General features: G+C 42.7%; 2 protein-coding genes across 2 annotated transcripts; one reads left to right on the plus strand and one right to left on the minus strand.

Moving 5' to 3' along the window:
* Positions 1–455: 455 nt before the first annotated feature.
* Positions 456–25402, plus strand: GTF2E2 (general transcription factor IIE, polypeptide 2, beta 34kDa). Its single transcript, XM_009885804.1, has 7 exons — positions 456–617; positions 12016–12107; positions 12626–12733; positions 14450–14632; positions 15106–15199; positions 23389–23504; positions 24536–25402. Exons 1-7 carry the CDS (start codon positions 458–460, stop codon positions 24653–24655), a joined length of 873 nt encoding a protein of 290 aa, XP_009884106.1. The 5' UTR covers positions 456–457; the 3' UTR covers positions 24656–25402.
* On the minus strand, positions 5385–5678 carry SMIM18 (small integral membrane protein 18). The gene has a single exon (XM_009885803.1). It carries the CDS (start codon positions 5676–5678, stop codon positions 5385–5387), a length of 294 nt encoding a protein of 97 aa, XP_009884105.1.
* Positions 25403–26645: the final 1243 nt, after the last annotated feature.

A 26645-nucleotide genomic window follows, 5' to 3' on the forward strand; every position in this document is an offset into this window, starting at 1 on the left:
CCGAGACCGGTAAAAGGGGGCAGCGAGGGGCGGGTTCGCTCCCGGGCGGGCGGTCGCCTTAATGCCGAAGTGTTCCGTTCCCCCTCCCCCGCTGTGGGTGACTTTAAAGATTTATTTTTTTGTTAACGCCGGGTACCTCTGAGGCGGGGGGTCGGTGTGGGCGGGCGCTGGAGATCGGTGCGCGGCCAACGGGGCCCCCCGTGGGGCTGCTCCGAGTCGGTGTGAGCCTGAGGGCTGGCTCAAAAACCGCCTTCTCTACTGTCAGGATCTGCCTTGGGGTTGAGGTTATGTTCTGATGCTCTTAAATCCCCAGGCATCTGAGTTTCGTAAAGTCCACGCGCAGGAAGCGCAGGCTCCATACCGACAGCTTCATAAACAGATATCTCTACTTTTGAACACCTTATTGACCATAATGTCTGTCTAATTCCTTCTTCCTCCTACTTCTCGTCACAGAATTATGGATCCGAGTTTATTGCGAGAGCGAGAGCTATTCAAAAAGCGTGCCCTCTCCACACCAGCAGTAGAAAAACGTCCAGCGCCATCTTCCGACTCTTCTTCAAAAAAGAAGAAAGCCAAGGTAGAACAAGGTGGCTCTTCAAGCTCAAAACAAAACACAGGTTGGTGACAAGTCTCCTGTTCAACAGCTGTTTTGGTGTTTTCCGCTGTCTGCCTCTAAGCTACGGCTCATTAGTATGAATCAGTCTATCTGTGGTTTTTGTCAGTGGTCGTTGTCATTCTTTCTTTTAAATCGTCGCTTTTTGTTAAGAAATTCACTTGCGCAATGGGAAGAAACGCTTTTGTTACCATGTGTACACGTCAGGCCTCATCCTGTGCCTTGTTTGCTGTTACTCAGTGGGAGGAATTGCTACTGCCAAAGTATTATTTTGTTTAAAGCTGAGCATTGCTTTGTGGATTTCAGGGTTTGCTGGACCCACAGAACAAGCGGTAACAGTGGTCTTATTCTTTTCCTCTCATCTGTTTTTGTGGCAAGAAAGCATCTAAAACTTAATTTTAACTGTAAGTTGTCAGCTGTCCATCCGTGAGATGGATTTTGCAACCGGCTAGTGTATGGTGATTAGTAGTCATTCTCATTTTACTTGGGAGCTGATCTTTGGTTGTGAACACCAAGGCTTTCGTGCATTTCTGTCTGCTTTGGTGAGGAGTTTTGTTGTTTCCCTGAGATGGTGGTGCTGCTGATGCGTCTCTCAATATCAAATAAGCAGTTAATAAAGCATCACCAAAATATTGCGAGCAAATGAAAAATGGAGCACCTGGAGCAGCAGGGAGAGGATTTGTGTGCGCACAGTGGCATGCTCTCTGTTTGCTTTCAGTGTGCGAGATGCAGAACCTGGGGGCACCCTTTCAGTTCTCTGAAAGCACTGACCGTTCTCTGATGCACTCTAAAGGTGAAATCAAACATCAGGAGTTACAAAAACACAAAATACCCTGTTGTGCAAACTCGTTGCGTGCTCATATTTTGAATACCATGTATGGTTCTCTTCTAAACTCCAAAAGAAACAATAGAGCTAAAAACAGCGGAGAAAAACGTCAAGGACGATGGGAGGAGTGGAACACCTTCTGTCTGAGGGCAAGAGTAGGGAGTTTGTGTGTGTATCTTATCTTCAGCTTCTCGGGGCACCAAATAAAGATATCAGCCAGACATTTTAAAATAAGTCAAGGGAGGCCAGGTTTCCATTGGTCCCTCTGCCATGCTTTCCTTTCCAAATAAAATAAAATTCTATGTAGAATATCCTACACTGCATATCCCGAGCAAGAGTGGTTTGCTGGGAAAGAGGGATGGGGAGGCAGGAAGAGGGCAGACAGTTCAGATGGGAGATCTGGAGGATTTGAGTAGATATGTGGCCAAGCGGCAGAGCAGATAAAGAAGGTGTGATTTCTTTTGTGTGATTTTGTGGGCTGGGTATTTCTTTAAGTGTTTTTGCAATTGTCAAGTGATTATCTTGCACTAATAGGAGCGTTTGGCTGTGAGGAAATACACTTTATCTTTTACGCTGCTGGCTTCATTCCAGATGCTATCAGAAAGGTTTCAGGGTTTCTATAACATTTTTATGCAGGGTGAGTTCAGCCTCCTTTCGTTTTTCCCTGGAGAGTATTTACTAATTACTGCAGAAGCAGCAAGGGTAGAAGGAAAATAATGGAGAGCGAGCAGACCAACTTTCTCCCTCTTGCTTTTAAGAATTGGCTCAGAACAAGCGTTGAGGCTGGCAAGCGACTGAACAGGTTAAGCAGCCGCAAGCAGCACAAGTTGGCCGGTGATGCTGCTGAGTCAAAGTCCTTTGCCTCGACCCGCTTTTTATTTGAATCGCCAGATTGTTAGGTGCCTGTCAGGATACATCTGTGACAGAGGTGGGTCTTGGGGAGGTGGGGTAAAAACCTGGTGTTGAAGAATCCCTCTCCCATCCCCCCCCCCCCCCAAAAAAAGAAAAAGAGAAAATGAAGATGATTGGTCCTAGTTTTGTTGTGTGGTGACCACAAAGATGATGAGTAATGTCACCCTGATGATGTGTTAGTATTGATAGTCCCTGGGTGTGCAGCGCCTGCAGGTTCTGTGAGTCTGTGACTCACAGAACCTGCCCTTGTCGCTTTTTGGGGGAGCAGAGGCATTGAGATCATGCTAGTCTTCAAATGACCACATAGCTAAATCTGGCCTGTACGTGAAGATTTGTTGTAAGCTTTCCAGCGAGAATACTTATTTGAAATCGTTATTCAGGCAAGTTATTTGAAAAGATGCAAAACTGCCGTGTGTACTCAGTTCAGAATAGTAACTGGAAAATAAAGGAAATAGATCGTATCTTTTTATTTCTTTTTATTGATCAATAGTAAGTTGTGGCTAAGATCTTAGCCTTTATCTTAAGACCTTTAGTGATCTTAGCCAGCAGTAATGAAGAGCTGAAGTCTCCAGGAGCTGTTTCATGACTTAGTCTACGTGTGGCAAAGAATTGTCCTGCGGCTCCAGAGCTGTGCAAGGGGAGATCTTTGTCCTCTGTTCCTTGGGCAGACACCCAGCCCCCTTTGTAGATCTGTGAAATCAAGTAGCTGGAAGGAGTCCCAAGATTCTTCCTTGCGTGTGCTTCTCAGGAAGGCATAAGAACACGAAGCCAGCGTAGCAGAGGCTAGCCATGTTCCTTCCTGCACACTGCCTTCTCGTGTGCAGCGATGATGAGCATTTTGTAGGAACACTGCAAGTGGAAAGTGGTCCTATTGCCGTTCGGAGTGTTTGCCTTCAGGAAAAGAGGCATGTTAATTAGTTCAGTGCGTCCTGATGGCTACTCTTGCCTCTCTTGAGCAGGACACGGGTCTTCCAGAGCTGACACTGTCAAATGCAGCGGAAGGTGACGAAGCATCTACCGAGTGTCCCTGACAGTGGAAGGCATTAACACCACTAACATTGTCTTCATCATATGTCTCAGCCTGAATCCTAAATTGTCTTGTACCTGGGAAGTCAGCTTCCATTTATTGTGCTTATGGTTTGATTTTTAGCTAAAAGCATTCTTTGCACATGGGACTGGTACTGGCGAAACTTCACTGTAACAAGTGTATCCGAGATGAATGGTTGCGGTGGTGGTGGTGTCGTTTTGTGATTGCAGAAGGGAGCTTGCTCCTCCGGGTGAATTGCTGGACTAGCTGTGCTGGTTAGTGGTGGCCTGACTCCATCCCACCAACCAGGAACAGCATGAGTCAAATTTGCAAGTCTTTCAGCGTGTCCAGATCTTCTGGAGCTTAGGCATACTGAACCTCATAGAGAGAGTTTGTTTTGTTTTGGTTTTTTTTAAAAGAGAGATAATTATACGTACCGGCCATAGCACAAAGGTGTTCCAACATGGGTAGACTGCGAGATCAGTGTTGTAGCTTGCTTGTCCCTTTGGCCATTAGGTGGGGTTTGTTTCCCTAATGACAGGAATATTATTTGGGTTTTATATAGTTTTGGGGTTATATAGTTACATATCTTGTCCCACATGTAGTTTTATTCTGGGATGTTTCTCGCCAGCCTGCTTCTCTGTGGGTTCAGGAGCGTGAAAGACTTACCGGGCATTACTGATGGCCACGCTGTTGGATGCCATTATACAGTTGTAATTTGTAACTGCGAAACTTTTAAGGTTTTAAAAACTACAGATGCAGTGCAGCTACAGAAAAAAAAAAATAATAATCTAGTGAGCTAGAGGTCTGCGTGTTAGGCGGTCAGTTTGCGAGAAAGGTGTGAGAGTGAACTCTCTGGGATGCATCGGCAGGCTGATGAAGCAAGCTGAGATTCTCTTGTGCAAAATGAAGGCACTTCTCGCTGTGCATCCATCCTGCCGACTCTCGCGCAAGGTATATCCTGGTGCGGCCTCCTTTCTGAAGCGTGTCGACACCTGAAAGCTGCCTTGTAGGCTCGGCAAAATTAGTCATCGGTGTGGGAGGTCTGTGACCCGCCTGCTTGTGTTTCTTGGCAAGAACTCAGTTCCAGTTCAGCTTTGAAAAGTTAAGATAGGAATGATACATCCAGCAGGTCTGACTCCCTGTAGTGTTGTGGTTACCATAGAGGCAGCAGCCTTGGGGCAGAAAAATGTCTTTGTTTCTTCTAGACCATAGCACCGCTACACTATGCTTTTGTGGAAATAGTCAGATATTCTTAAGGTAGCGCATTAGTCACGTCTGGACACCCAGAAGTTGTTAAACAGGTTGAACGTGAAATAAGAGGAGAACAGTTCTCTGAAACTGGAGAACAGGAGGGAGAAACGGTCCCGTTGTACCACAGGAGGTTAGAAAACACCATTTTAGGGATACATTTAACGTAGGTTTACTTTTCCTCCCACCACCCTCTCTCCTAAAAGCGAGAAACCCATAATAAGAGCTGCCAAAGGCAAGAATTCACACAAGCCTCTCCTGTCTCGTGGGATCTCTTGCCATGCAACCCTTCTGTCTCGTATCTTTTTTTCTCACCCCTTGTATGTCTTTCATGTCTTTGTGTGGTTGATCTCAGTGGGAGGACACTGCTGTATCTTTGCTATGTATGATCAGATTGTTTGAGTGTTTCTATAAACATTTTCTCCAGTTAAGCAACATGGTTTTATGCATGTTAGGCAACATTTGTTCCTTCAGGTAGACAAAGATCTATGCTAGTAACTCAATATAAACAACAAAAGTTCATTTAAAAACAAATATCTTTTCTTCCCCCGTAACATTGCAACAGATCATCTTTCTGCTAAGCACTCGGAAAGCCTTTGGCAGTTACTCAAGTTCACATCCAGAGATAAAAAGATAACTGTCGCTATTATATTTAAGTCCAAAAGAAAAAAAGCGTGTGACTTGCTCAATCGGAAGGTACCAGAGGCTTCATTCAAGGTGTTAAACGTTCTTCAAGTGCTGAGGCTCAGTCCTTCTTACACCACCTCTGTTTCGTGCTTTCTGAAGCTGTTCAGCATTGCTCTCACAGGATTGGGTTCATTCTCCAAGTCTTTCACAGTTTTATTTTTCACGCAGCAGCAACAGTCCAGCAGTTCATAGAGGAAAGCCAACACCACCAGAGAAACAACGGTAAAGATGAATATGATCAGAATAATAAAGCAGGCAGTGTTCCAGTTATCATGGAAAGGGTAAATTTTTTGCACTTGAAAGCCCAGATACTGGGAAACAGATGTAGTCTCATTCCAGTGAGTGGTGTTGAGGGTTGCCATTCTTGAAGAGTTGTCTTAGCGTGCTCACTGTCACGGATTTGGAGGCTGAAACAGAAAAATAAAGCTGTTGAGGACTCTATTGATCAAGAACATGCTGTGTTTTTTATCCCAAACTGTAAGAACTTAAGCTCAGACTACGTGCTCACACCTCCTACAAGCATGGGTTCTTGCATACTCCTGTTTGCTCAGAAGAGCATCAACCTCCAAATGTACAACTTTGTGATTTGTCTGGAACGTTTATTTCAGTGATGACTGGTCGACGCATGCGTCATGTAGCGTAAGTTATTCTGGAATCAGAGCTTTGCTTCTTTATTTGAAGTATATGCAAAGACAAAAAGATAATTTTCAAGGTATACAGTGGTTTCTGCGACCTGTCCATTGTTAGTCTCGAGGCTGATACTCGCATGGCGTGAAAGCCCTCAGCGCTCTTTTGGCATTCTTAGAAAAACAGGAGATCCATGTACCACCCTCCCATACCTGAGTGATTAGAAGGCCTTACTACATATTAATGTCATAGGAGTTTGTTTGCTTGTTTGTTGGGGTTTTTTTCCTCTTATTTGGGAAAAAGAAAGAAACTACTCTTCAAAAAAATGTATAAATTGTAACTAATTTGGAGAATGTTTCCAAAGAATGGAACTGAACTTTTGGTCATTCTTCTAGTACAGAATAACAATCCTGGTTCCTTAAAAGTTATTATTTTAGAGTTGCCTTATTAACACAGCGTTGTTAACCCTGCAAAACTCTCTTGACTTCAGAAGGCCGAATTTCCTGCCGTGTTCATTCCCTTGTTCTACTGTTGAGTTAGAAGTTTGTGCTCAAGAAATCCAACTGCTTTGTTCAGCTGCCCAAACAGCACTGAGCGCGTTTGGAAATCTCGGCCTGTTTGTGATGCCGTGGTCATCAGGATAGATAACAAGGAAAACTCCCCGGCCCTTTCTGGGGATTTCTGATTTCTTATTTTTGACTGCATTCTCTGCTTAACTGCGAGGAAAGGAATGTTGTCTTTTGTCCAATACTGTCTGTTTGTACCCAGCAGAAGACAAGACTGCTTTGTGGCGTGGGGGAGAGAAAACAAAAAGTTGGCTTCAGCAAATCGCCTTTGACGTGACTGGTACTGCTGTCGAGATGTGCTGGTTTGGAAAGGCCGTTGCTCGAAAGTGTGAAAGTGGGCTGTGCCTCAGTAATTTCTGTGGTGTATCTAAGATAAAAAAAGCAGTTTTGTCTGTCTGTGAATTTTGGATAAGTGGGGAGATGAGGTGTTTGGCAAAAAGATTTTCAGTTATGAGTCTCTTTTTTTTACCCTGAATTTCCTTCTTTCCCTGGCTTTGCCTCCCCAAACTAAGGGAACTTATTTTGGTACGTAGTCTAATGTAATAAAAAGTGTCCAAGGAGCCACGGTAAATTCTCGTCACCTGTCGTAGCGTACTGTAGGACACTGTAATAACCTTTGAATCCTTCAGGCAATTTAAAACTGGGTGTGGGAGAAGGCGATCGAGTCAGATCTCTATTCCCTGGAGGAAATAGAAAGGAGGTTTTAGGTGGAGCGCGGTGGTGAGCGGCACTGACAGGCTGACCCGTGCCCCACGTGTAAGTCTGTCGGTGAGCGTGTCCTGGCTAAGGGGCAGCTCGCAAAATGTGCTTTTGTATTCTGGGGTGCCCCAGAAAATGTGGGATCGTGGAAGGGGAAGAGAGAGACAAGATGGAAACTTTGTAGAAACCTGGAGTCTTATTTCCATGCCTCAGTGAAAGATTTTTTTTGCTTTAAACGTAAAGCAAAAAGTGAAAACCTAGCTGTGTTCATTAGGAAATGGTCCTGGCTACCCACATTTAGTTTAATTTCATTCAGGAATCAAAACTACAGAACAAAGGGGTAATGCTGATGTTTTGTTCATTAAACCGTGCTCAGAGGTAATGCTTTAATGAGCCTTGCTTATCCCAGAAATAATTCCACGATCAACCTCTTTAGACAGTGAAAGCCACAAAATGTCTGAATAAATGGGAAGTGACAAAGGCAAAGTGTGATGGTGTCTACTAAACCAAGTTTCTTAACACAGTCTAAAAACCTGTCATTATTTTTGTCATTATTAAAAAAAAAAGGATTTTGTGAACACCAGGGGTTTCTTAAAGCAGTCTGAAAACCTGTCATTATTTTTGTCATTAAAAAAAAAGGATTTTGTGAACACCAGGACAATGCAACCAAACCAGCTTGCGATTTATGTCTTATTTTTATTGTTGAAATATTATACATTTTCTTCTTTATCCTCCTGTCTTTAATGGATTTAAATTGAAACTGAACAGCTTTGTTGTTGGGAAGATACCTGGCATTAGCATTTGCAACAGACATTTATTGGAGCAGTTGTGGTAACTTAGTGTTTCTTCTGTTAAATCTGTAACTGAATACACAGATTTGTAATTGAATACACAATGTCTGACTGAGATGGATTGGATTAATTAAACTGCTTTGGGTTTTTTTCTTAAACAAAAGTTTAGAGAGCAAATCCAAACTGAAAGCACTCCGGAGTTGTATTGGGTCCTGGCTTTTGAGAGCATGGCTTGGTTTGGTCTAGGAAGGAAACTCAGCTGACCTATGGGGCTAAAAGTCAGGAGGGTTTTTTTAGGGGTGGTCTGAAGACTTACTTGAAAATCTGTGTGAGAGAGAGAGGTGGCTGAATAAAACAATTCGGAGTCCGCTTTGAGGGGCAATTAAAACAAGCAGGGTTTAAATATGTATTTTAAATGGCAAGAGAATATCCTTGGGGAAGAAAGGAGAGGAGTTTTGTTTTGAACTTTTTAAGCAGATTTCTAAGGCTGAGGATTTTGTTGGACTCCGTTACACGTCAGTTCGCTCACTCTGTAAACACCAGGCACAAAAATTAACTGTTTCTGCCGATGCAGAATTTAGTATTTTAGTCATTGCGAAAAGTGATCAAGATTTGGGGCTGCTGGAGAAACTGAGCATGTTTACATTGTGTAGCCGGGCCCCTGTGCCGGCACAGCTCTTTGCCGAAGGCGGTAGCTCTGTTCCCGAGAGGAGAGGAGCATCTTCGGCACGGCATGGCTCAATCCACAGCCACCATTAGGGCACCAGTTTGCACAGCGTAGAGAAGCTCGTCTTTACGCAGGGAGGTGGAATTTAATGCCTGTGGTGGAGGTGGTTCGTGCTTCTCGAGGATGATGATGATCTCCTTAGATTTGAATGAGGCAAGGCAGATAAATATCAGCTACTCGCTGCTGTAATTATTAAAATACAAGACCAAAGAAGCCGTTGCCGAGCCTTCAGAATTCACACAGCACTAGTAAGGTTAGCACCTTTGAAAGCTGTCAAAGATTGTCTGGTTTCATCCAGTTTTACTTATTTTGTAAGAGCACAATTTAAATTCATATTGTAAGCCAGTCTGATTTGAATGCAGTTCAGCTATTGTATGTATCCAAAATGCAGTGAGTTAAATATTTAATGAACTGGCTTCTGTAACATCTATATTAGGTTTTAATTTTAAAGTAGCATCATCTTTAGACACTGCAGAGCAGCAGCTCTATCTGAAATCATATTCATGGAGCAGAGGGAAATGACTGGCAAAAAATAATTTCAATGCAGTATGAGGCGGTCCTGTTAAGGAAACCACTGAATAGACATCTTGGGCTAATTGCATTTACAAATCTCAGATGGATTCTAACCTGTCTGTTTGTATTGTCTTGATTGCTGCTCCAGTATTTGCAAGGATAATAATATGCAACGGGATTTTCTTCCTACCCGAACGTACCAGATTTCTAGAAAAGGTTTCTAGCATATCCACGAACATAGATCTCTTTTAGGCAGCCTAATTGATACAGTTTATGGAATACCCACCTGGGAGACATATTTCTTACATTTCAGGTTTAGCTGTCTTTGTTTTAAGGAAAATCCTTTCGCTATCATTTCTGTAAAAACATATAGAATCAATTACAAGGAACGTGAGGCTGCAGGAAAGGAGCAACCTCCGCAGTAAGCGTGAAATCCATTTTGTTTACTGAATCTTGGCTTGGTGTATTAGCTTTTCGGTAAGATGGAGTGGTCATCAATTTTCCATTAGTGCACAGATGGTGAAAGTGCTTGTCTGATTGTGCAAGACAAGCTCCTCTGCCTTCAGCAGAATAAAATCCTGCTAAACCTAGAGAGAAATCATTCTGATTCTAAGAATCTCTTTACAGGCTTGTAGGTTACAGGCATATTTTCTTTCAGTAATCAAGATAAACCGAAGACAATGTTATAAAATGATACCCACCTACCTCTGGTCTGAAAGGATGCTGGAAGAGCGCTGTTCTGGTCCCTTTTTTTAACGCAGCCTGTGGCACAGCTAAGATGGAGCTTTCCTACCATTGGCCAGAGCATGATGCTGCTGACAACTTCCTTTACGCTCATTTGCATCAAGCCCTCAACCCCAGGAGTAAATCATTCATAAATTTGACTCTTCCTGTCTTGAATAAGAAACAAACCCCTTCCCGCTCTCGTTTTTGGGATGCTCTTTGTGCTTGATGAGCTTGTTAGCGGAGAGGCGCGCTGGGAGTGCTATGGCGGCTGTGACCCCGCTTTGCTGCGCGCTGGAAAGCAGCTGGTCAAACCATGACGTTTGAAGTGTTAATATCTGCAGACTTCCAGCTTTGCCGCGTGGTTAGATTTACTTGTCATGAACTGCAGCAGGCTGTAGCCGGGCAGATTAAACAAGATAATCTTCTTGATTCAATTGACAGAACAAATACATGATAAGTCGTCTTAACTATTTGTTGTACCTCTGAATTTCTTTTAGTCACTTTAGACCTCTGGTTACACATGTGATAGATTATTTATAAAGTGTCCTGCGTAGACATTCATTTTTAATGATAAAAGGGGACCCTATGGGGGAAAATCCCTATTGGCTATATTTTCAGGGAAAGATGGCTTTTGTTTTTTCCTTCTTGATTTAGTAACCAGAATAAAATGTTCTGCTGTAGCTGGAATTATACTGATTCTTCTACATTAATTTTAGAATTGTTGTGCTATGTAAGGCCTCTAGTATAATGTCGTGCAATACCTTCACAATTACCAGTTGCCAAGTTTTAGCTCTGACGTTTGTTCCTTCGGCATTAAGTTTTTTACTGTACTAGCACCGGTTTCCGTGAAGTCTTCCCAATAATTATCAAAAGTGGGTTTGTTTGAAATTCGACTGCATCCAGAATTCCCGCTTTGTAGTTGCCTTTTGTAGTGGCTTACAGATCTGCTTAGAAGAAGGGTGAGATGCTGTGGGACAGACACGAAAACAATTCACCTAAAAGCACAGTGACTTTGGAAACTAAATGCACTAGGTTTAATTGTCCTTTTCTCTCTCTCTCGACTGATTTTTCCACAAAAATAATAAGAGTTCAGTAGCTCTGAGATACCTACTGTCCTGTCAAATGTGGTTAGAAATCACCAGTGGATTAAAAAATTCCTGTGGTGACAAAGAGCAAATGTTCTTTTTCTGGAGCAGCTGAAATTCTGAAAAGCTGTTACCGTTAAGTTTCAGCAACATTACGCTGGTAATGGGCCTGTGGCTTTTGATAGTGGTTTGTGGATACTTTTGTTTAACGCGCTGTGCTATAAAATTAATACAACGGTCATTAACAACCTTGCAAGAATTTTTGAAACAAGCTTTACACAGGAGCAAACCTCACGATACATTAAAAGAGAACCAAGAGCCAGACTTGCCGACAGAGGGGATTCTGAATTGTTCCAGTGGTGCAACACACCGAGTTGAATTGTTTTGAATTTATGGGGTTACTTTTAATAAATTCTCCACTAGAGCTATTTATTGGAGGTAAAAAAAAAAAAAAAAAAAGCACAGCACAACAAGCACAGCCTTCCTTTACCTGGTGCGTAACTGTTGAATACCTTTAGGGAATAAGTGAAACTTTCTGCTTCTATCTCAGCAGCACGAAGCCATCAGGAGACCTGATCGTTGGGCAAAAATGTAGTGCATTATTGCAGCATGAATTAATGTAGCGTAAATGATTATAATATGTTAAGCCACAGAATTAAACATGTACTCTTAGGGTAGTAATGCTGCAGTTGCTTGCTGTTTTCTTAAAGGTCAGGTCCCAATAACTTCATATTCATGGAGCTCTGCTGAGAAGTGTTCTAGAGCCATGTCTGTCGACAGGTAACTCTGCGGGTCTGGATCAACGCGTGTGCTAGCTCCGAGGGTGACCGAGCCTGCAACACGCATTTCTGTTCATAGTTGTAATTATGAAAGCTTATGGAAGTAGTTTGAGAAAGAGGTGGAGTACAGAGCCAACAGGCTGTTGCTGAAACCATCATTTAATTATTTGTTTTCTCCTTTTGTAGATCACAGCAATGGATCATTTAACTTGAAAGCCCTTTCAGGAGGCTCTGGCTACAAGTTTGGAGTCCTTGCTAAAATAGTGAATTATATGAAGGTATGCTGTTTTGATGTAAAATTATAACGTTTTTAAACACTTCAGGTACTTATTGTCCTGTGGTAGCTGAAAGATACTGAATATTTCAAACTCTAAAATTCTTTTACTGCAAGAGTGAGAATTTCAAGAAACTGCTTGTTAAATTCAAAATACTGTCAGTAAACAAAATGGTCGGCATATCGTTCCATTACTGAAAATCCTGATTATTCCAGGTCCCTTCAAAACCAGGATAATGGTTTTTATTTGCAGTATAAATAGGAATTGCAAGATGCAGTCAGCTTTTAGGATTCATGAGCTATTTATCAAAATTACGTGTAATTTGGTGCTTGACAGATGACTTTGTGATCGATCTCAGCTGGTGCTAATTTTCTTTCCTCATAGTCGCAAAAACCCTCAAAAACTGATACGCTATGTGTACTGTGTCTGTCCTGTCTGTACCAATTTTAGTTACTTTATGATAATTGAGTCACTGTATAAAATAAGTACAGAACTCTAATAGGTTCTATTTACTTTTCCAGACTCGGCACCAGCGTGGTGATACCCATCCATTAACCCTAGAAGAGATTTTGGATGAAACACAGCATTTAGATATTGGACTCAAGCAGAAACAATGGTTGATGAGCGAGGTAAAGGAAACATATGCTTAGATTTTAATTAGAGATAAAGGATTACGATAAACCTGAATTGTACCTGTTCATTTAATTACAAGCTCTGTAAATATATAATTTCCCCTTTAAGAAACTACATTGATTCACATGTATGTCTGTCTTTCTTGTACCTCCTGCTGTTGAGGTAACTGAAATGAAAGCTATTCTGACATTTTTAAGGACCTGTTAGAAATGTTACATGGAGAGTATATTTTGCGTCAAGTTAATTTATTCATTACTGATTTTGTATAAACAAGTTGTTTTTCTTAAGGAATTTCTCTTAAAAAATCTTCCAAGCGATGAGCTCTTCCAGTATTGAGGATGTCAAATTAACTAAACCAAAGGAGTATGGCACAAAATTCATAGGTTTGCAGTTCTTTGTTACTTACTGAAATGAAGAATCCTGATGGGAAATTTATGTCTGAAATTGTGGGGTAATAGATCTGCAAATTCCACTGCTGGAGCTCATTAGTCTCACTCTAGATGCTAGGTTTCATTCTTGCAGACTCACTGTAACTTGCCGCTGTATTCATCTTCGTGCTTAATTGATCTGAATGTCTTCATGGTATTTCAAGATTAATAAATCGGCGAAATACCATATTTGGTATTTATACTTGATTGGCATAGCTGGTTTTGCTCAGATCCTATTTAAAATCCTCGCAACAGAGTAGTAAAGGCTGTTGAGACATTGGGAAAAAAACCTCCGCACAGTAAAATAGAGTGGTTTTAACTAGTACAGCCTGTAGCATTCCTTTGCTACCAGTACTAATATTCTGGGGTACAGAAACCTCCAATCTGGCAGCGTTGGTTGTGATGAACCAGAATATCAAGATGGAATGAAAAGGCTCCTCCAACTGTATATAAAATTATCACTGAATCGTTACTGGATGAGAAAAGGTGAAAAAATACTCGGCAGCGCCAACATTAGTTACCTTCTCTGTTACAGGTGGTTTCTCCCTCCTTTCTTCTTTCTGTGTCTCTTCTCTTTCTCCTTTCAGGGTCAGGCTGGCATCTGCAGAAGAAACTAAGTAGAGTTGCCCTCTGTTACAGGTGAACTTCCATTGTGGTACTGGCTGCACAGCAAAACTGACTTGGAGCATATCTTAGATCATTTCAGTTATCTACGAACTTCTGGTCAGCTTCGCTCTGAAGCTGGCATCATACGTAAAATCCTACTGTGCAGGAGGTCTGCTCTTCTCAATTTCTTCTACAGCTGCTGGTGCCAATTGACAGCAGTTGGGGAAGACTGACCCCTGTTTTGTTCATCCCGGGTTAATGCCTTTCACATTTGTGACATCCATATGACCCGAGCTTCATGCGCCGAGTTGTGCATTTGCACTTTATATTCAGCCAAAGCACACTTTTTTGCGTTCCCTCTTTTTATTTTCGTTCCTGTCTCAAAAAAGGAACGCGTGCGGCTTTCTGCCTGAAGAGCCTTCATGGACCTTCGAGCCCAAAGGCAATAAGTGCAGGATGTTAAGCCTCCTTTGGTGCTTTGTGCTTTATGTTGTGGCGAATTATGCCTAGGCTGGTGGATCTAGAATCCAAGGATTTAAAATCCATTTAAAACTCAAACCTCCAAACTGGCAGCTGTAACGTGTGGCTGATGTGCTCTAGCTGCTCAAAAGCACACGAGGAAAAAAAGTACTAACGTGTGCTATTTCTCAAGGTTTAAAATTTATGTCCCTCTTACAGGCTCTAGTCAACAATCCGAAAATAGAAGTTGTAGATGGGAAGTATGCTTTCAAACCCAAGTACAACCTGAAAGATAAAAAGGCTCTGCTCAGGCTCCTGGACAAGCACGACCAGAGAGGGCTGGGAGGAATCCTTTTAGAAGATATTGAGGAAGGGCTACCCAATGCACAGAAAGCTATAAAGGTGAGTAGCACGTGTCTGCGATTCAGCAGTTCCGCTTAGCTCCTCGAAGGGGAGGTAGAGGCTAAGAGAGAATTTTCTCATGAGTTGTTTCTATTCTTTTGATAACTCAAAGGCTCTTTCGGAAGATGCAATATTGTAGCTTTTTCTCTATTTCATCCTTTACTTTCACGTTTGTGTCTCAGCACAGGTGTCAAAGCTCTTTCTCACCAAAGACTCTTGATCTCCCACGTTCCAACTGTAGGCATTTAGTTACGCTTTTATACCTTGATCTCGGTCCTCCATATCTCATCTTTGATTTATTAGTGTACTTATTGTCAGTGTCCACTTCGGGTGCTTTTTGCTGCCACTTACTTTGCTGCTTCTCTAGTTTGTTGTGCTTTTTGTAGCACAAGATCTGTTTGTTGTTCAAGTTGGAATTCTTATTCTTGGAAACGAAGTGATTTTGAGTTGTTTTTTTTGCGTTTGTTTTTGAGGCTTTAGGGGACCAGATCATCTTTGTTAATCGCCCTGATAAGAAGAAAATTCTTTTCTACAATGACAAGAGCTGTCAGTTTACTGTGGATGAAGGTAGGTTTTTGTTTACATCTGTTTCCATGATAGTTGATTTGAATTCATCTTATGCACCTATACGTATAAGCAGTCTTCAGGTATAGCAGTCTTTTAAGGTGATAATGAAATGTTAGATATATCCAGATGTCAGGAGAATGACTTATATTAACGCGAGGCTAACAAGACTAGTGAGTGAGTTCAGGGGTAGTGTCCTCTGTTTTACAATGGGTACGTTGGAACGTGGCACCAGAAATCCAACAGTTCTCTTCAAGCATAGCGATACAGAAGAGACTAAAAATCACCTGACTGTGACTAGAATGGCGTCTAACATTTTGCTGTGTAAAGGGCAGCAAAAAAGTCCAAAAGAATGGCTTCTGGGTGCAAGTTTGCTGGTTGTTTTCCGGTTTATTAATCATGTGCCTTTTATTGGTGAATGTGACAAGAAGCCACAAATGGAAGAGAAGGAGGACGCAAACAGGAAGGAGATGGGAGCAAAAGTCCTGAGAAGGGGTGGTTTACAACTGGGAGGAGAGTGCAGATGTGGGGTAGTGCTGCTGCCTGGAGCTGCAGTGGATTTGGGACTTCAGAAGTTCAGCATGTGTTTTCTGTCTAACAAAGAGTGGTAAAATCTGCTGGTGCAATGTGCCTGTTTATGCACAGACAGTAATTACACAAATCAGGGTGTGTTCCAATAATGACATTTATGCCAACATCAGATGCCTACGAGTACAGAAAGGAGAAAGTAGTCCGTGTTAAAAGATCTTATTTTAAATGACTCGGTGACACTAAACACTTTCTGTTGTTAACATACTGTTCTTGTAACATGCCACATAAAGCCATCTCATCATATAATGTCACCTTATGGTAAACAGAAAGGGAAGAGTTTTGGTAGAAGCTTGAACTGCTCTGCTTACAGGACCATAGGACAGAACATGGAGCTCTTTTTTTCTTTGACTATCTCAGAGAGACTCTTTATTTTCAATAGAATTAAGCAACTGGAAATGTGTATCATTAACTTACTTGTTATGTACCACTCTTATACTCTCGGTAATAATAGCTTTCTTCCACGAAGATAAATAAGTAGATGTGACATCTACAGCATTTAAAAATATAAAAAAATTGTTTCAAAACATTGAAGTCAATCTCTTTTTAAACCATAATTTCTGTCACTTCTTGATAGCGGCAGTCAGAACTGTATGTGAGATGCAGAATTATAAGCCTTTAGTCTGCATTCACTGGGAATTTCTAACCTCCCAAACGCCTATGAGTTTACCATTAACACTGCCATCCAGTTCAGATAGTGTCTCTTCAGTCCATCAGCCCACAGCTTATAGGGATCTAAACATGGCCAAAACCTTCAGGAATCAGTGCTGTTGCAGTAACTGTGAAGACAAAGCTTTTAAGTTTTTAGCAGCTACTGGTTGTATTACAGTCGCAATTGCTGATCGTTTCTTCTTGTGCAATTTTTTTCCAGATAACTGGCACCCAGCCATCCTAAAAAAGTTATCAGATGGAGTTCTCTACCCTGTTGCTCTTAGTTTGTAATAACTCCTGGACTAACTGTGAAATTTAATAAAAGAGCCTGTTTTATTAAGACGTAGCAAGAGACATCTGCCAACTCTTCATCAGGTAGCCAGTATAAATCCACGGCTGTTCATATACGATACATTATATTTTAGCACACCCAGCACTGATCCGTATTTAGGAACAAGCAATGCAGGCTATTGCTATCAAAGGGGGGAAAAGGTTAAAAAAACCCTGTAAAACACCTCGAAACAAAATGTTTAAGCCATTTGCCTCAGTCTCCCGATGAAGGAAGGCATTTAAGCCTGCAGTGTCTGTAATGAAGGGACCGTTAGTGTGCAGTGTTTGTAGTTCAAGGTGGCTTTGCTTTCTTTCATCCGCAGGTGGCAGCATGTTCCCATCTGATCAGAAAGTGATTATGGGTTTTTTTGTTCCGTTCCTGCTGGTTTTGGTTTTTCTTTTCATGCGGATGATGGTGCTTTGTTCTGAGAGGGGGCAAGAATACTTTCTCTTTTGTGAATTTTGTGATTTGCCTTACTATGCCGCAACTCTTAAGCCATCCCTGAGTGGGTTCACTTACTTACTGCAGCTAAAACAGGTCCTTTTCCCAACCGTGTTATCCTGTGATGAAGAAAACTGATCCTTCCTAAGCAGTTTTGCTTTACGATTCGTTCCAGAGCACCAGAAGCATGTCTCTTAGGGAGTCATTGGCAGAATTGTCTGTGTACAGGATGAGTTATGACACGTTTCTGTGTTAGCAGTGCTATTTCAGCTCATTATCTCCAGCAACGTTAAAACGAAGTTTTTAGAAGACTGCAGAATAAGCCTTGAAGTGTTGTCAGACTCTTTGATCTAGCAGCTGATGACAGTTCAAAATATGTTTCTAGTTTAATGTTTATCCTTAGAAATAAAGGCTCTGCGCTCCTCAATGCATGATTCTGCCATATGACACTCTCCAGTTTCGAACATATGTTGGCTGGGATTAATATCCTCTAAAAGTTAGGCATCCTCTCCCATCGCTGTCTGAGCTCCATCAGTAGTCAGTAGAGAAAGAGGAGCTGCCAGGGCAATTTGAAGCTCGCTGAGTCTAAAGTAGTGGGAGGAACTTCTTTCTGGCAGTGCCTATCCCTGCCCTGACTACAGTTGTTTCGATGGCTGAACAAGCTTTTGAAAATAAACCTCAAATGTACTGCAGCAGTGGTGCAGTACCTATATATCGTGATCTCGAGGGTACTGGAGAAGGGTTTTGCAGTAAGGAACGGCTTTTGTTCTTCCTTTTATGTGATTAGCCAAGGAAGGTTCAGATTGCATGTGTTCCTTCTTGACTTCCTGACTAATTAATCTTCTGTCAGTAGTGTGTAGCTGAAAGCGTTTATAAAAGCCGGGCTAGATTTCAGGTGCTTCAGCCAAGTAAAGCACTGCCCTTTTTGTGCTGGGGCTAAGCACTTTGCAAGTGAACCAAGCTTTCACCCGCCGCGCTGCTGAATGCTGAAAGGCCGGTCTGATTGCTTAACTATTAGAGATGGTATCTTTCACATTTGAATGCAGTGTAGGAAGTATTTTAATGCCTAAAAATTGGGATATTTAATTATATGTGTTTTTAATAGTCTTCCTAAGGCTTCGGTTTTTAATAGCCTTCGTTTCCTTTGAAGAAATTGAAGAAATCTATACAGTGTAAAAATTGCTTGGGATCAGTGATGACATACGGCTCTGGCTTTGAATTCCAAGATGGTCCAGGGGCAGCACGGTTTTAATGTCAAGCACCTTTTCCTTCTGGCATAAATCTAGTACTGCGCCCCCTGCAACTGTTACGAAGCGGGACTACATCTTCCCCACTACTCAGTTTTTTCTTCCCTTCTGCCCTGTTATTGTCTGTGCTTGTCCTGCACTCAGATTTTGGCTCAGCTCAGTGAAGATTTTTAAGCTGGTTTTAATCGCTGGCAGATTTTATTACCAGTGCGATGTAGCGGTTTATCTCCAGAAGCCATCTCAACCTTTTTGCAAGAGCAGGTGAGGCAGCCAGAAGTGCAGGATAAGCCGCGCTGAAGTCACCGTACAGCCATTTACCCATGACTTTGTTCCCCAGATGTAAGCGTTTATAGAGAAGGAGTGTGTTAGAGTACAATTGCTCAGGGAATGTCGGCGTAATTTGTTTTCGTGTATGAGGTACCCCATGATGCAGTAAAGTTGAGGTAACTGCGCGTCCTTACCCCTTGGGTATTTCAGAGAGAGAAGATGTTTGCAAAGTCTTTGTTATGCTGCCCTCTGCTTTGCTGTCTGTCGGTTAGGGCTGGTCAAAGCTCATTGTTTTAACTCTGTGCATGCAGACATCATGATGCTGGAGATGTTCGCAGACATCTAAACTGGCCTTTCAGGCAGCTCATGGTCTCATTCTCTCCTCTCATTACTTGAAAGACCACAAGTTAGCTATCTGGAGGAGCGAGGGAGCAGCCTGTGAGTAGTGTTGGTTCTGTCAAGCTTCTGAGTTAAAATATTTTTAGGATTTGTTCATAGTCCAGACAAGACACCAAGCACCTGCCTTGAGTACCGAGATCACAATTTTCTGCCTCTTCTGGGGAAGATCTGCATTGGCATCAGGACCTAAAAGCTCTGCTAAAAATGCTTGTGTCTCCTTGAGGGTTCACAGCACCTGCATTGCTTTGGCCGGAAACTCTTTGGAAACTTCTCTCCGGGGGATTTTTTCTGGGCTCCGTCTTGTCATAGCAGCCTAAGCGGTGGTGGAAATTGTCAGCTTGTCTGAATGCAGCCTGCTGCGGGCAGGTGAAACCTTACTGTCTTGACTTCTGGAGTTTTTTTCCTTCCATAGCTGTTATATGCTTGTTCTGGCAGATCTATCAAATAGTTTAGAGGGTCTGATAGAAGAGTCTCTTATCTTCACTGTACTATGATGGTGTAAAGATCACCTAGCAGTTGACAGGATACGGAGAAGGAAAATTGGATGTGCTCTATAGTCGTAATGGTTACGTGCACTGCAGGAATGTGTGCATCTGAACCCATTCTCTATGCCTGGCTGAAGCAGGGCAGCATGTGGCGAGCTTTCTGCTCCAACAATACCCTTCCCACTCCTCAAACCAGTACCGAACTCCCTGTTCCCCATCCACGGAGAACAGAAAGACGTTGTAAAAAATGGATCTGGTATATTGAAACCGTGTCTAGGAACTGCCTTCTGTCACTGTTGTCCGCTCTTCAGACACATCAGCTCATCACAACATTTTTCTTTGTGTCTTCTCCCCTCCCCAGAGATAGGCTAGCCCACCTCATCCTCCCGCCTGGCCAACCGTAAGTGTGGACAGTGCTCCAGGGGCGGTGGAGGACAGTGATCGCGTCCTTGCGTGCCATTTCCTCCTCTCTCCTCCCTCTCACAAACTACTGCTTTTAAAAAGTGGTGACTCCCTTTGCCTGGAGCCACACAACAAAGGCCAGGGAGATAGTATTTCAGATTCTGCTCAAAAAAGTTGGAGAAATCTCTGTCTTGGGTCAAGGGTATGAATTTTGAGGTGCAGAAATACCACAGCTACAAATGCGGAAGGTTGTTTCTTGAGAGCTGTAGTTTTTGCCAGCTTTTCCCATAGGTTCTCATATTTCAGAGAGGATGTCACAATAATTCAGATAGCATATTCCCAAGGTCTAAACTTTCACTAGCTGATAGGGGCATAGTCCTTGGAGACTTCTGAATAAATCTGACAGGTAATGTGGAAATGGTTCAGTGCCAGCCAGCCAGCTGCTCTTTTTCTTCAGTTCTCGCATTTAGCTCAGTGTCTGGTGTTACGCCGAATCGGTTTTGTGATGAGATGATAGATGTATCTCCTTTTCCCTTTAGATGGCACCCTAAATGCAAACAGCTAGTATGCACAGCCGTCTGAAGGGTGGCAGCTCTGTATGCTTCTCCACCTTTATCCTCTGCTTTTAGTTCTGAACCAATCCTTTAAGAGGGAGTATTTCCATGGAGGGGACCGTGGTGTTGTGACTCCCCCCTCTTCTCGGCGGTACGGTATTTTAATGCCCTACGTGGAGCTTCAGCATGGCAAGAAGATTCTGTTGCAGTTACTGCAATCAAAGCAGTAGCGGTGAAAGCAGCCTGATTTACGAAGGAATTTTTAAATGGAGTTGCAGAATACAGTATAGTGACTCTGGTGGGGCCAATTAGTAGATTAAATTATCTGTACGCAAAGTCCATTTTAGCTTTGCGGTTTGGATTCTTGGTGACTGTTATATTCCATATTTCTTGGCCAAGTTTAAAAGGTGAACGTGAAGATGTAATGATGGTATAACTGCCGCATTACAAGAAATGCAAAACACTGTGGTTAGATATTAACTGTGATCTGCACTTCTGTGCATGTTGATCCTTGAAGAGCTGACCATTTATTTTCTAGTGTTTAATTTTTCACTTCTGTTCCCCAGAAGAATGTAGACCAGTTTAACCTTAAGCACCTATCCTCAGCCTATTTTATTTTTTTTTGCGCTGGGGCATTATTGTCCATATGTCATGAACACTAATAAGGAGACACATCACCTGTGTGTGTAGCAGAACATTATAAATAAAAGGACACTGTCATGTAAAAGTTCAGGGTTACCATCTCTCTTATCTGCTATCACCTCGTGTACACGTGCCCGTCGTGCGTCTTGGAGGACTGACCTGCGTCTCTTCAGCTCCCACAGGAGTCATCCGTGCAAAGCCAAAGGCACTGTAGCACAACACAATGTTATAGTGTCTCTAACCGAGATCTGTTTAATAGGCATGCATTTACGTGCAGCCTTGTCGCTTCACCTGTGAGCTGCAGAAACACGTGATTTGAAATGCAGTTACTCGCAAAGTGCGATACTGCATTTGCACACCCATCGTCTGATTCATCTTTCCAAGCACCACCGGGTGTCGGTGTCCAGCTGAGTCCAGCTTGGGTGTTCAGGACAGGGAGGGGGCAAGAACAGAAAGGAAATAGCTTGAAAGAGCATGTTCTGCTCGGTCCAGAGGATGCAATAGGACCCTTGCGCAGGCTTCTGCTGTTAAGTCTTAATCTGAGTGCTCATCGCTGAGAAATCTCTCTCTTGCGTGTTCGGCTTTGATCATAACACAACCTTCTCCACCTGCCGCAGCAGGATTAGGTGAGAGCTGATCTGTGATAGCAGGCACCGCAAGCTATGCCGAAAGCCCGGAATCGCGCTCAAAATGGATGAGCAGATGGAGAGTGTCTTGACTACAGTGTCAGTCCTTGCATTAAGTTACCTGAAAACTGCAGTCTCAATGATCCCGCTGTGCTGTATAGCCCCGTATGAGAAACGGGCTGAGCGCTATCTCCGTGTAACCAAAAGTGGTGTTTTGACGGGATTTAGTTCTCTTCAAAAACGCTGCATTACCAAAAATGAACATTGTTCTTCTTCACTGGCAAAATTCCTTCCTTTTGTTTCCTGGAAAGCTTGAACAGCCCCTTACTGTTGGCAATGGGAAGAAAAAAAAAGACCTGAGACTTAAAGCCTGTACTTTCGTAGAAGAACAAGATGCACGAGGAGGGGAATGGGTCCAAGTGCAGGAACCAAGTCTGTTACGTACGCCTTTTGTACAGTGCGGTTTTGTTGCAGCGTGTCTAGCGCCAGTGTATCTGCGGCAGACCGTCACTGGAGCGTTTCGTCGCCTGCTGCATAGGACAGCTTCTTAAGCACGCAGAAGTTGTGGTTGTTTTGACAACTGTATACTAAATTTATCTGGAAATAAAGGGAAAAATTTAGTCTTGCGTTGCTATGTGTGCCTCGTGTTTTATTTATAGTTTGTTAGCCAAACCTGCTGACAGGATATATCTAACTTACTGCCTGGGGAATGAAGGGAGGTAGGATTGTACCAGCCGCTGCCTGGAGAAGGCATTCCAGAGGCTCTGTGAAACTTTACGTGAGGCAGAAAGTGTGCAGGCAGATGGCAGCTGCTCTAATTAAGACTTACTGTCTCTGTCTTTTTTCCTGCTGCTGTGGCTTTTAAGGTATCTCTCTTCTTTTTAACACCAGAGGAATTTTAGTAATTTATTATCTGTACAGCGTGGTATGTATTATATTACAGTGATAAACGAGCTTCAGCCCACTGAAGTAAATGTCTTGAATCTTCAGTAAATTGGACTGTGAGATGACAAGTCTCCCAAGACAATGGCAGCTGAAGATGTGTAAATGAAGTTGCCATTTATGGTTAGTTATTACCCTTCACCAAGATCTTTTGAACTGAGGCTTATAAAACACGTTGACAGTCTACGCAGCTGTGGAGATGCTCGGCAAAAAGAGAGGCTCTGTAGCAAATTAACATTAAAAGCGTATGTTGCCTGTGGGCGCTCCCGATGCTGGAGTGCAGTTAACACGGATGAAAATCAGCTCATCTCTTTCCATTAAGTGTTGGGGGTGTTTTGTTGTTGTTGTTTTGTTGGCCGGGGGTTGTTTTTTTGTTGGTTTGGGGTTGGTTTTTTTTTTTTGTTTTGTTTTGGAAGTGCATCCGGCATTTGGAGTGGGTAAAGGCTGTGCTAATTGGGTACCTGCTGGCGGTGACCGCTGCATCTCTACGGTCACAGGCTGACACGCCAGCATACTTCAGCGTTTGAAATCAAGTCTGTTTCTTTCCCTTCGTGCAGGGGCTTTTGCCCAGGGTTTGTTCACTGGGATATAAAACAAGGGTTTGTTTGGTGTTTCAGAATTTCAGAAGCTGTGGAGGAGCATTCCCGTGGATTCTATGGATGAGGAGAAAATCGAAGAGTATCTGAAACGACAGGGTATTTCTTCCATGCAAGAAACCGGACCAAAGAAAATAGTAAGCGATACAAATTACAGATCTTTCTAGGAGATTCCCCCTAACTGACCCCACAGTGTTAATTCCAAAACATGCTGGTGAGCCTCTGCACAGCTGCTTTGTGTAGCTCGGGGAAGCGTGACCAATTTTAAGAAGTTGCAAAAAACAATGCTGTAGCCAGCAGTCAGTGTTTTTGTAACTCGTTTGAGCCGGTGTAATCCAAGCAGCATCAAGAAGAGGGCAAATGCCAGAAATCCCTGTGAGCTCCAAAGTGGAAGCTTCTGCTTGAAGCTGTACAATACATTAGAAATAGAAGAATAGTTACTTTTTTGGGAGAAGGGTGGTGGTTTTTTTAACTTTGTTTTCTGCTAAATAGCTTTGAAATCCTGATGGGAACCGTGTAAACGTGCCTCCCACCACACATGTGATGTGCCCCAAACTGGATGCAATGTGCTTGTGTTCTACTGGGGGGCCTAAATGGCTGCAAGCTCTCCAAAGATGTTTTCTTCCCGACTTCAAAGAATTTATTGGGGTTTTTTTTTTACATTTATTTGTATGTGATATATCATGTCTTTTCTTTTCTGCACTTGGCTTCAAACTGGCCTTTCACGAGAGCACTTCCACACAGATCTTGTTCTGTGTGTTTCTGCTAGTCACTACACTAGATGTTTTAATGCCTGTCACCATGTAGGCGCTCCTCATGGGTTCCTTATATGCTAAATGTGTCTTTGAGCACGTAATTGTGGGTAGAACTATAGGGCACGTACCTACTTCTGTAGCTGCATGGGAGTGTTTGGAAACTTCACTCATAAACGTCAAGTTTACTGCTGCACATGGGATGCAAAGACTCTGCTCTGTCCCCACGGTCATCTTCCTGCCTGGATTTGAACTGAATGCTGTGGCTTCTTGCAAAAACAAGCGAGCACCTTCCCCGCCCCGGTTCAAGCAGGGCTCTTCTGCGCAGAAGTGACGACTAGCACAGCGTCACACATCAGGTCAGATGTCGCAGCTGGAGGGCAGATCTTTTGACTACTGTTTACTTCTTCTTGTAGGCTCCTATTCAGAGGAGGAAGAAACCCGCTTCCCAGAAGAAACGTCGATTTAAGACTCACAATGACCACTTGGCTGGAGTATTAAAAGATTACTCTGATGTCGTTCCTGGCAAACAGTGACCGGTTGAATTCTGGAGCAAACATGCGTTTTTATACAGGCCTTTTGCCGCTCGGGCTCAATGTCTGCTCGCAGAAAGACTGACTGTATATAGTAATGTGATGTGTTTCCCCCATCCCAGCAACTGCCGAGATGAAACAGGTCAGTTTAAGAGCGAGTATGAACTACTAAATTTAGGGTTTAATTTAATTAGCTAATGGGAAATGTGTCTTTAAGTAAGAGGTTCTCACTAGTTGCCTCTTGGCATAGAGTGGTAAATGGTGCTCAGCATGTAATGCAGGAGTTCCTGTTCAGTGCTTACCTCTGCTTTTACATTGCTTAATGGGTATTTACCTGGAATTAGTTACAAGGGGCTTTCTAGTAGAATCGAATACAGCATTTGTTTTACCTGTTTCAGGAAAACCCTTTCCTAAAATCACTGCAGGCAAGTTTCTTCCACAGTCAAATACACCTACGGTTTGTATGCTTCTTCCTTGCCATGGGACTGAGCTGTACTGAACGGCGGTGATATCTGAGGCTCAAACTCAGAAAAAAACCCTCTCCCGAACTCCCAGCAGGCTGCAGGATGGCAATGCAGCTGTAGCTTCCTAATGCTAATCCGAAATTGCCCTCAGCGATTTCTCATCACTGTAGCGGATGCACGTGTGTTGCACAGTTCTACTCTATGGACAGGAGGGAAATAAAATGTCAGTGTAATACTGAAGCAATGTGGGTTTTTTTAAGTAATAAACTTACAATGCTGGTTTCCAGTGTTGCTTCCTTAAAGAATGAGAGAATCAACATCTTTTGTGCTTGTTGCGTTTTCCTTTTCAAGGAGGTAAAGGTATCTTTGCTATATTTTTGTCTTCTCAATGACTTACTGTCCTGGGCTAACACTGTCATCTTTTTATCATTCTTGGATGGGGAGGGAGGGAGGAACCACCTTAAATGAAAGCTCCCTGTAGATGCCTGATGGTCTGTGCAGTACAGACTAACGTGGAACGTGGCCAAGTTATGTCCTCTTGATAACTTATTTTTATGTACTGAACCAGAGTCAATCAATGCTGATATTGTTTTCGCGGCACTGCAGGGAGAGGAGCTGTTTCTCCGTCCTTCTAGGCTTAGGATCAAAGATAAAATAGGCGACTGCGATATCCCACCGACAGTATATTGCTGCTGCGTGCACGTGAGCTCTTGTCTTGCTTGAGGTATCAGGGGTTGAAGCAGAGGCCGTTGGATGTGGACACATGAACAAATGAAGAATAAGGCTTTGTTGCTGTCACACTGAACAAGTTGTGTTTGCTCGGAGAAGCGCAGGAGGAGAAATACACTTCTGTAAGTGTAGCATTTATCCTCCTGATTTTAAAGACTGCTCTTTTGAGAAACAGACAATACTTCCAGCATTGCACGTCAGCCCTGTTTGAAGAGTTGCTAAATGCCGGTAGGAGGTTTCTTCTATTTCTTTTTTTATATATAGATATATATATTTCATGCTTTTTATATATATATATATATATATATATATATATATAAAAGCATGCTGCTCCGGCTGGTTTTGAAACTGTTTTTCTTTCCTGTATCTTCCAGGTCAGCACAAGCAATTCCTCTTGGAGCTTTTTAGTTTTCCGTTACAGCTCTGCCTTAAAGCACCTGCGGCACACTTGCAAAACTGTTCGCCTCTCTTCCGTCATCACTCAAAAAAAAAAAAAAAGGTTCCTTTCCATCTGCCGCATTTTTGAACAGTGATTTTTTTTGGTGGTGGTGCTCAGACAAAAGCTGAGCTGTTAGTGAGCTCTGAGTTGCCTTTCATACCTTTGGGGTTTTTTTAGGGGGTAACTTCCCAGTCATCTTACATAGCATTTCCCTTTCTTTATGAACCAAAGCTTGCAAAGCAGACTGTAAGGTAGGCTACCTGTTTTGTCTCTCTGCTCAAGTGATTAAGATAATAGAGGATTCTAAAGAAAACGCCTCCAGCTACTTTCAAAGATTAAAAATATGTTAGGTCAAAGAATA

Source organism: Charadrius vociferus, unplaced genomic scaffold (genome assembly GCF_000708025.1).
Source record: "Charadrius vociferus isolate BGI_N301 unplaced genomic scaffold, ASM70802v2 scaffold215, whole genome shotgun sequence".
NCBI lineage: Eukaryota > Metazoa > Chordata > Aves > Charadriiformes > Charadriidae > Charadrius > Charadrius vociferus.

Coding starts and splice junctions, on each gene's coding strand:
- SMIM18 (XM_009885803.1), bottom strand. CDS start 5,678: ATGGCAACCCTCAACACCACTCACTGGAATGAGACTACATCTGTTTCC.
- GTF2E2 (XM_009885804.1), top strand. CDS start 458: ATGGATCCGAGTTTATTGCGAGAGCGAGAGCTATTCAAAAAGCGTGCC. Junction 15,200..23,388: donor TCAGTTTACTGTGGATGAAG/GTAGGTTTTTGT, acceptor TTGGTGTTTCAG/AATTTCAGAAGCTGTGGAGG. Junction 23,505..24,535: donor AAACCGGACCAAAGAAAATA/GTAAGCGATACA, acceptor TTCTTCTTGTAG/GCTCCTATTCAGAGGAGGAA.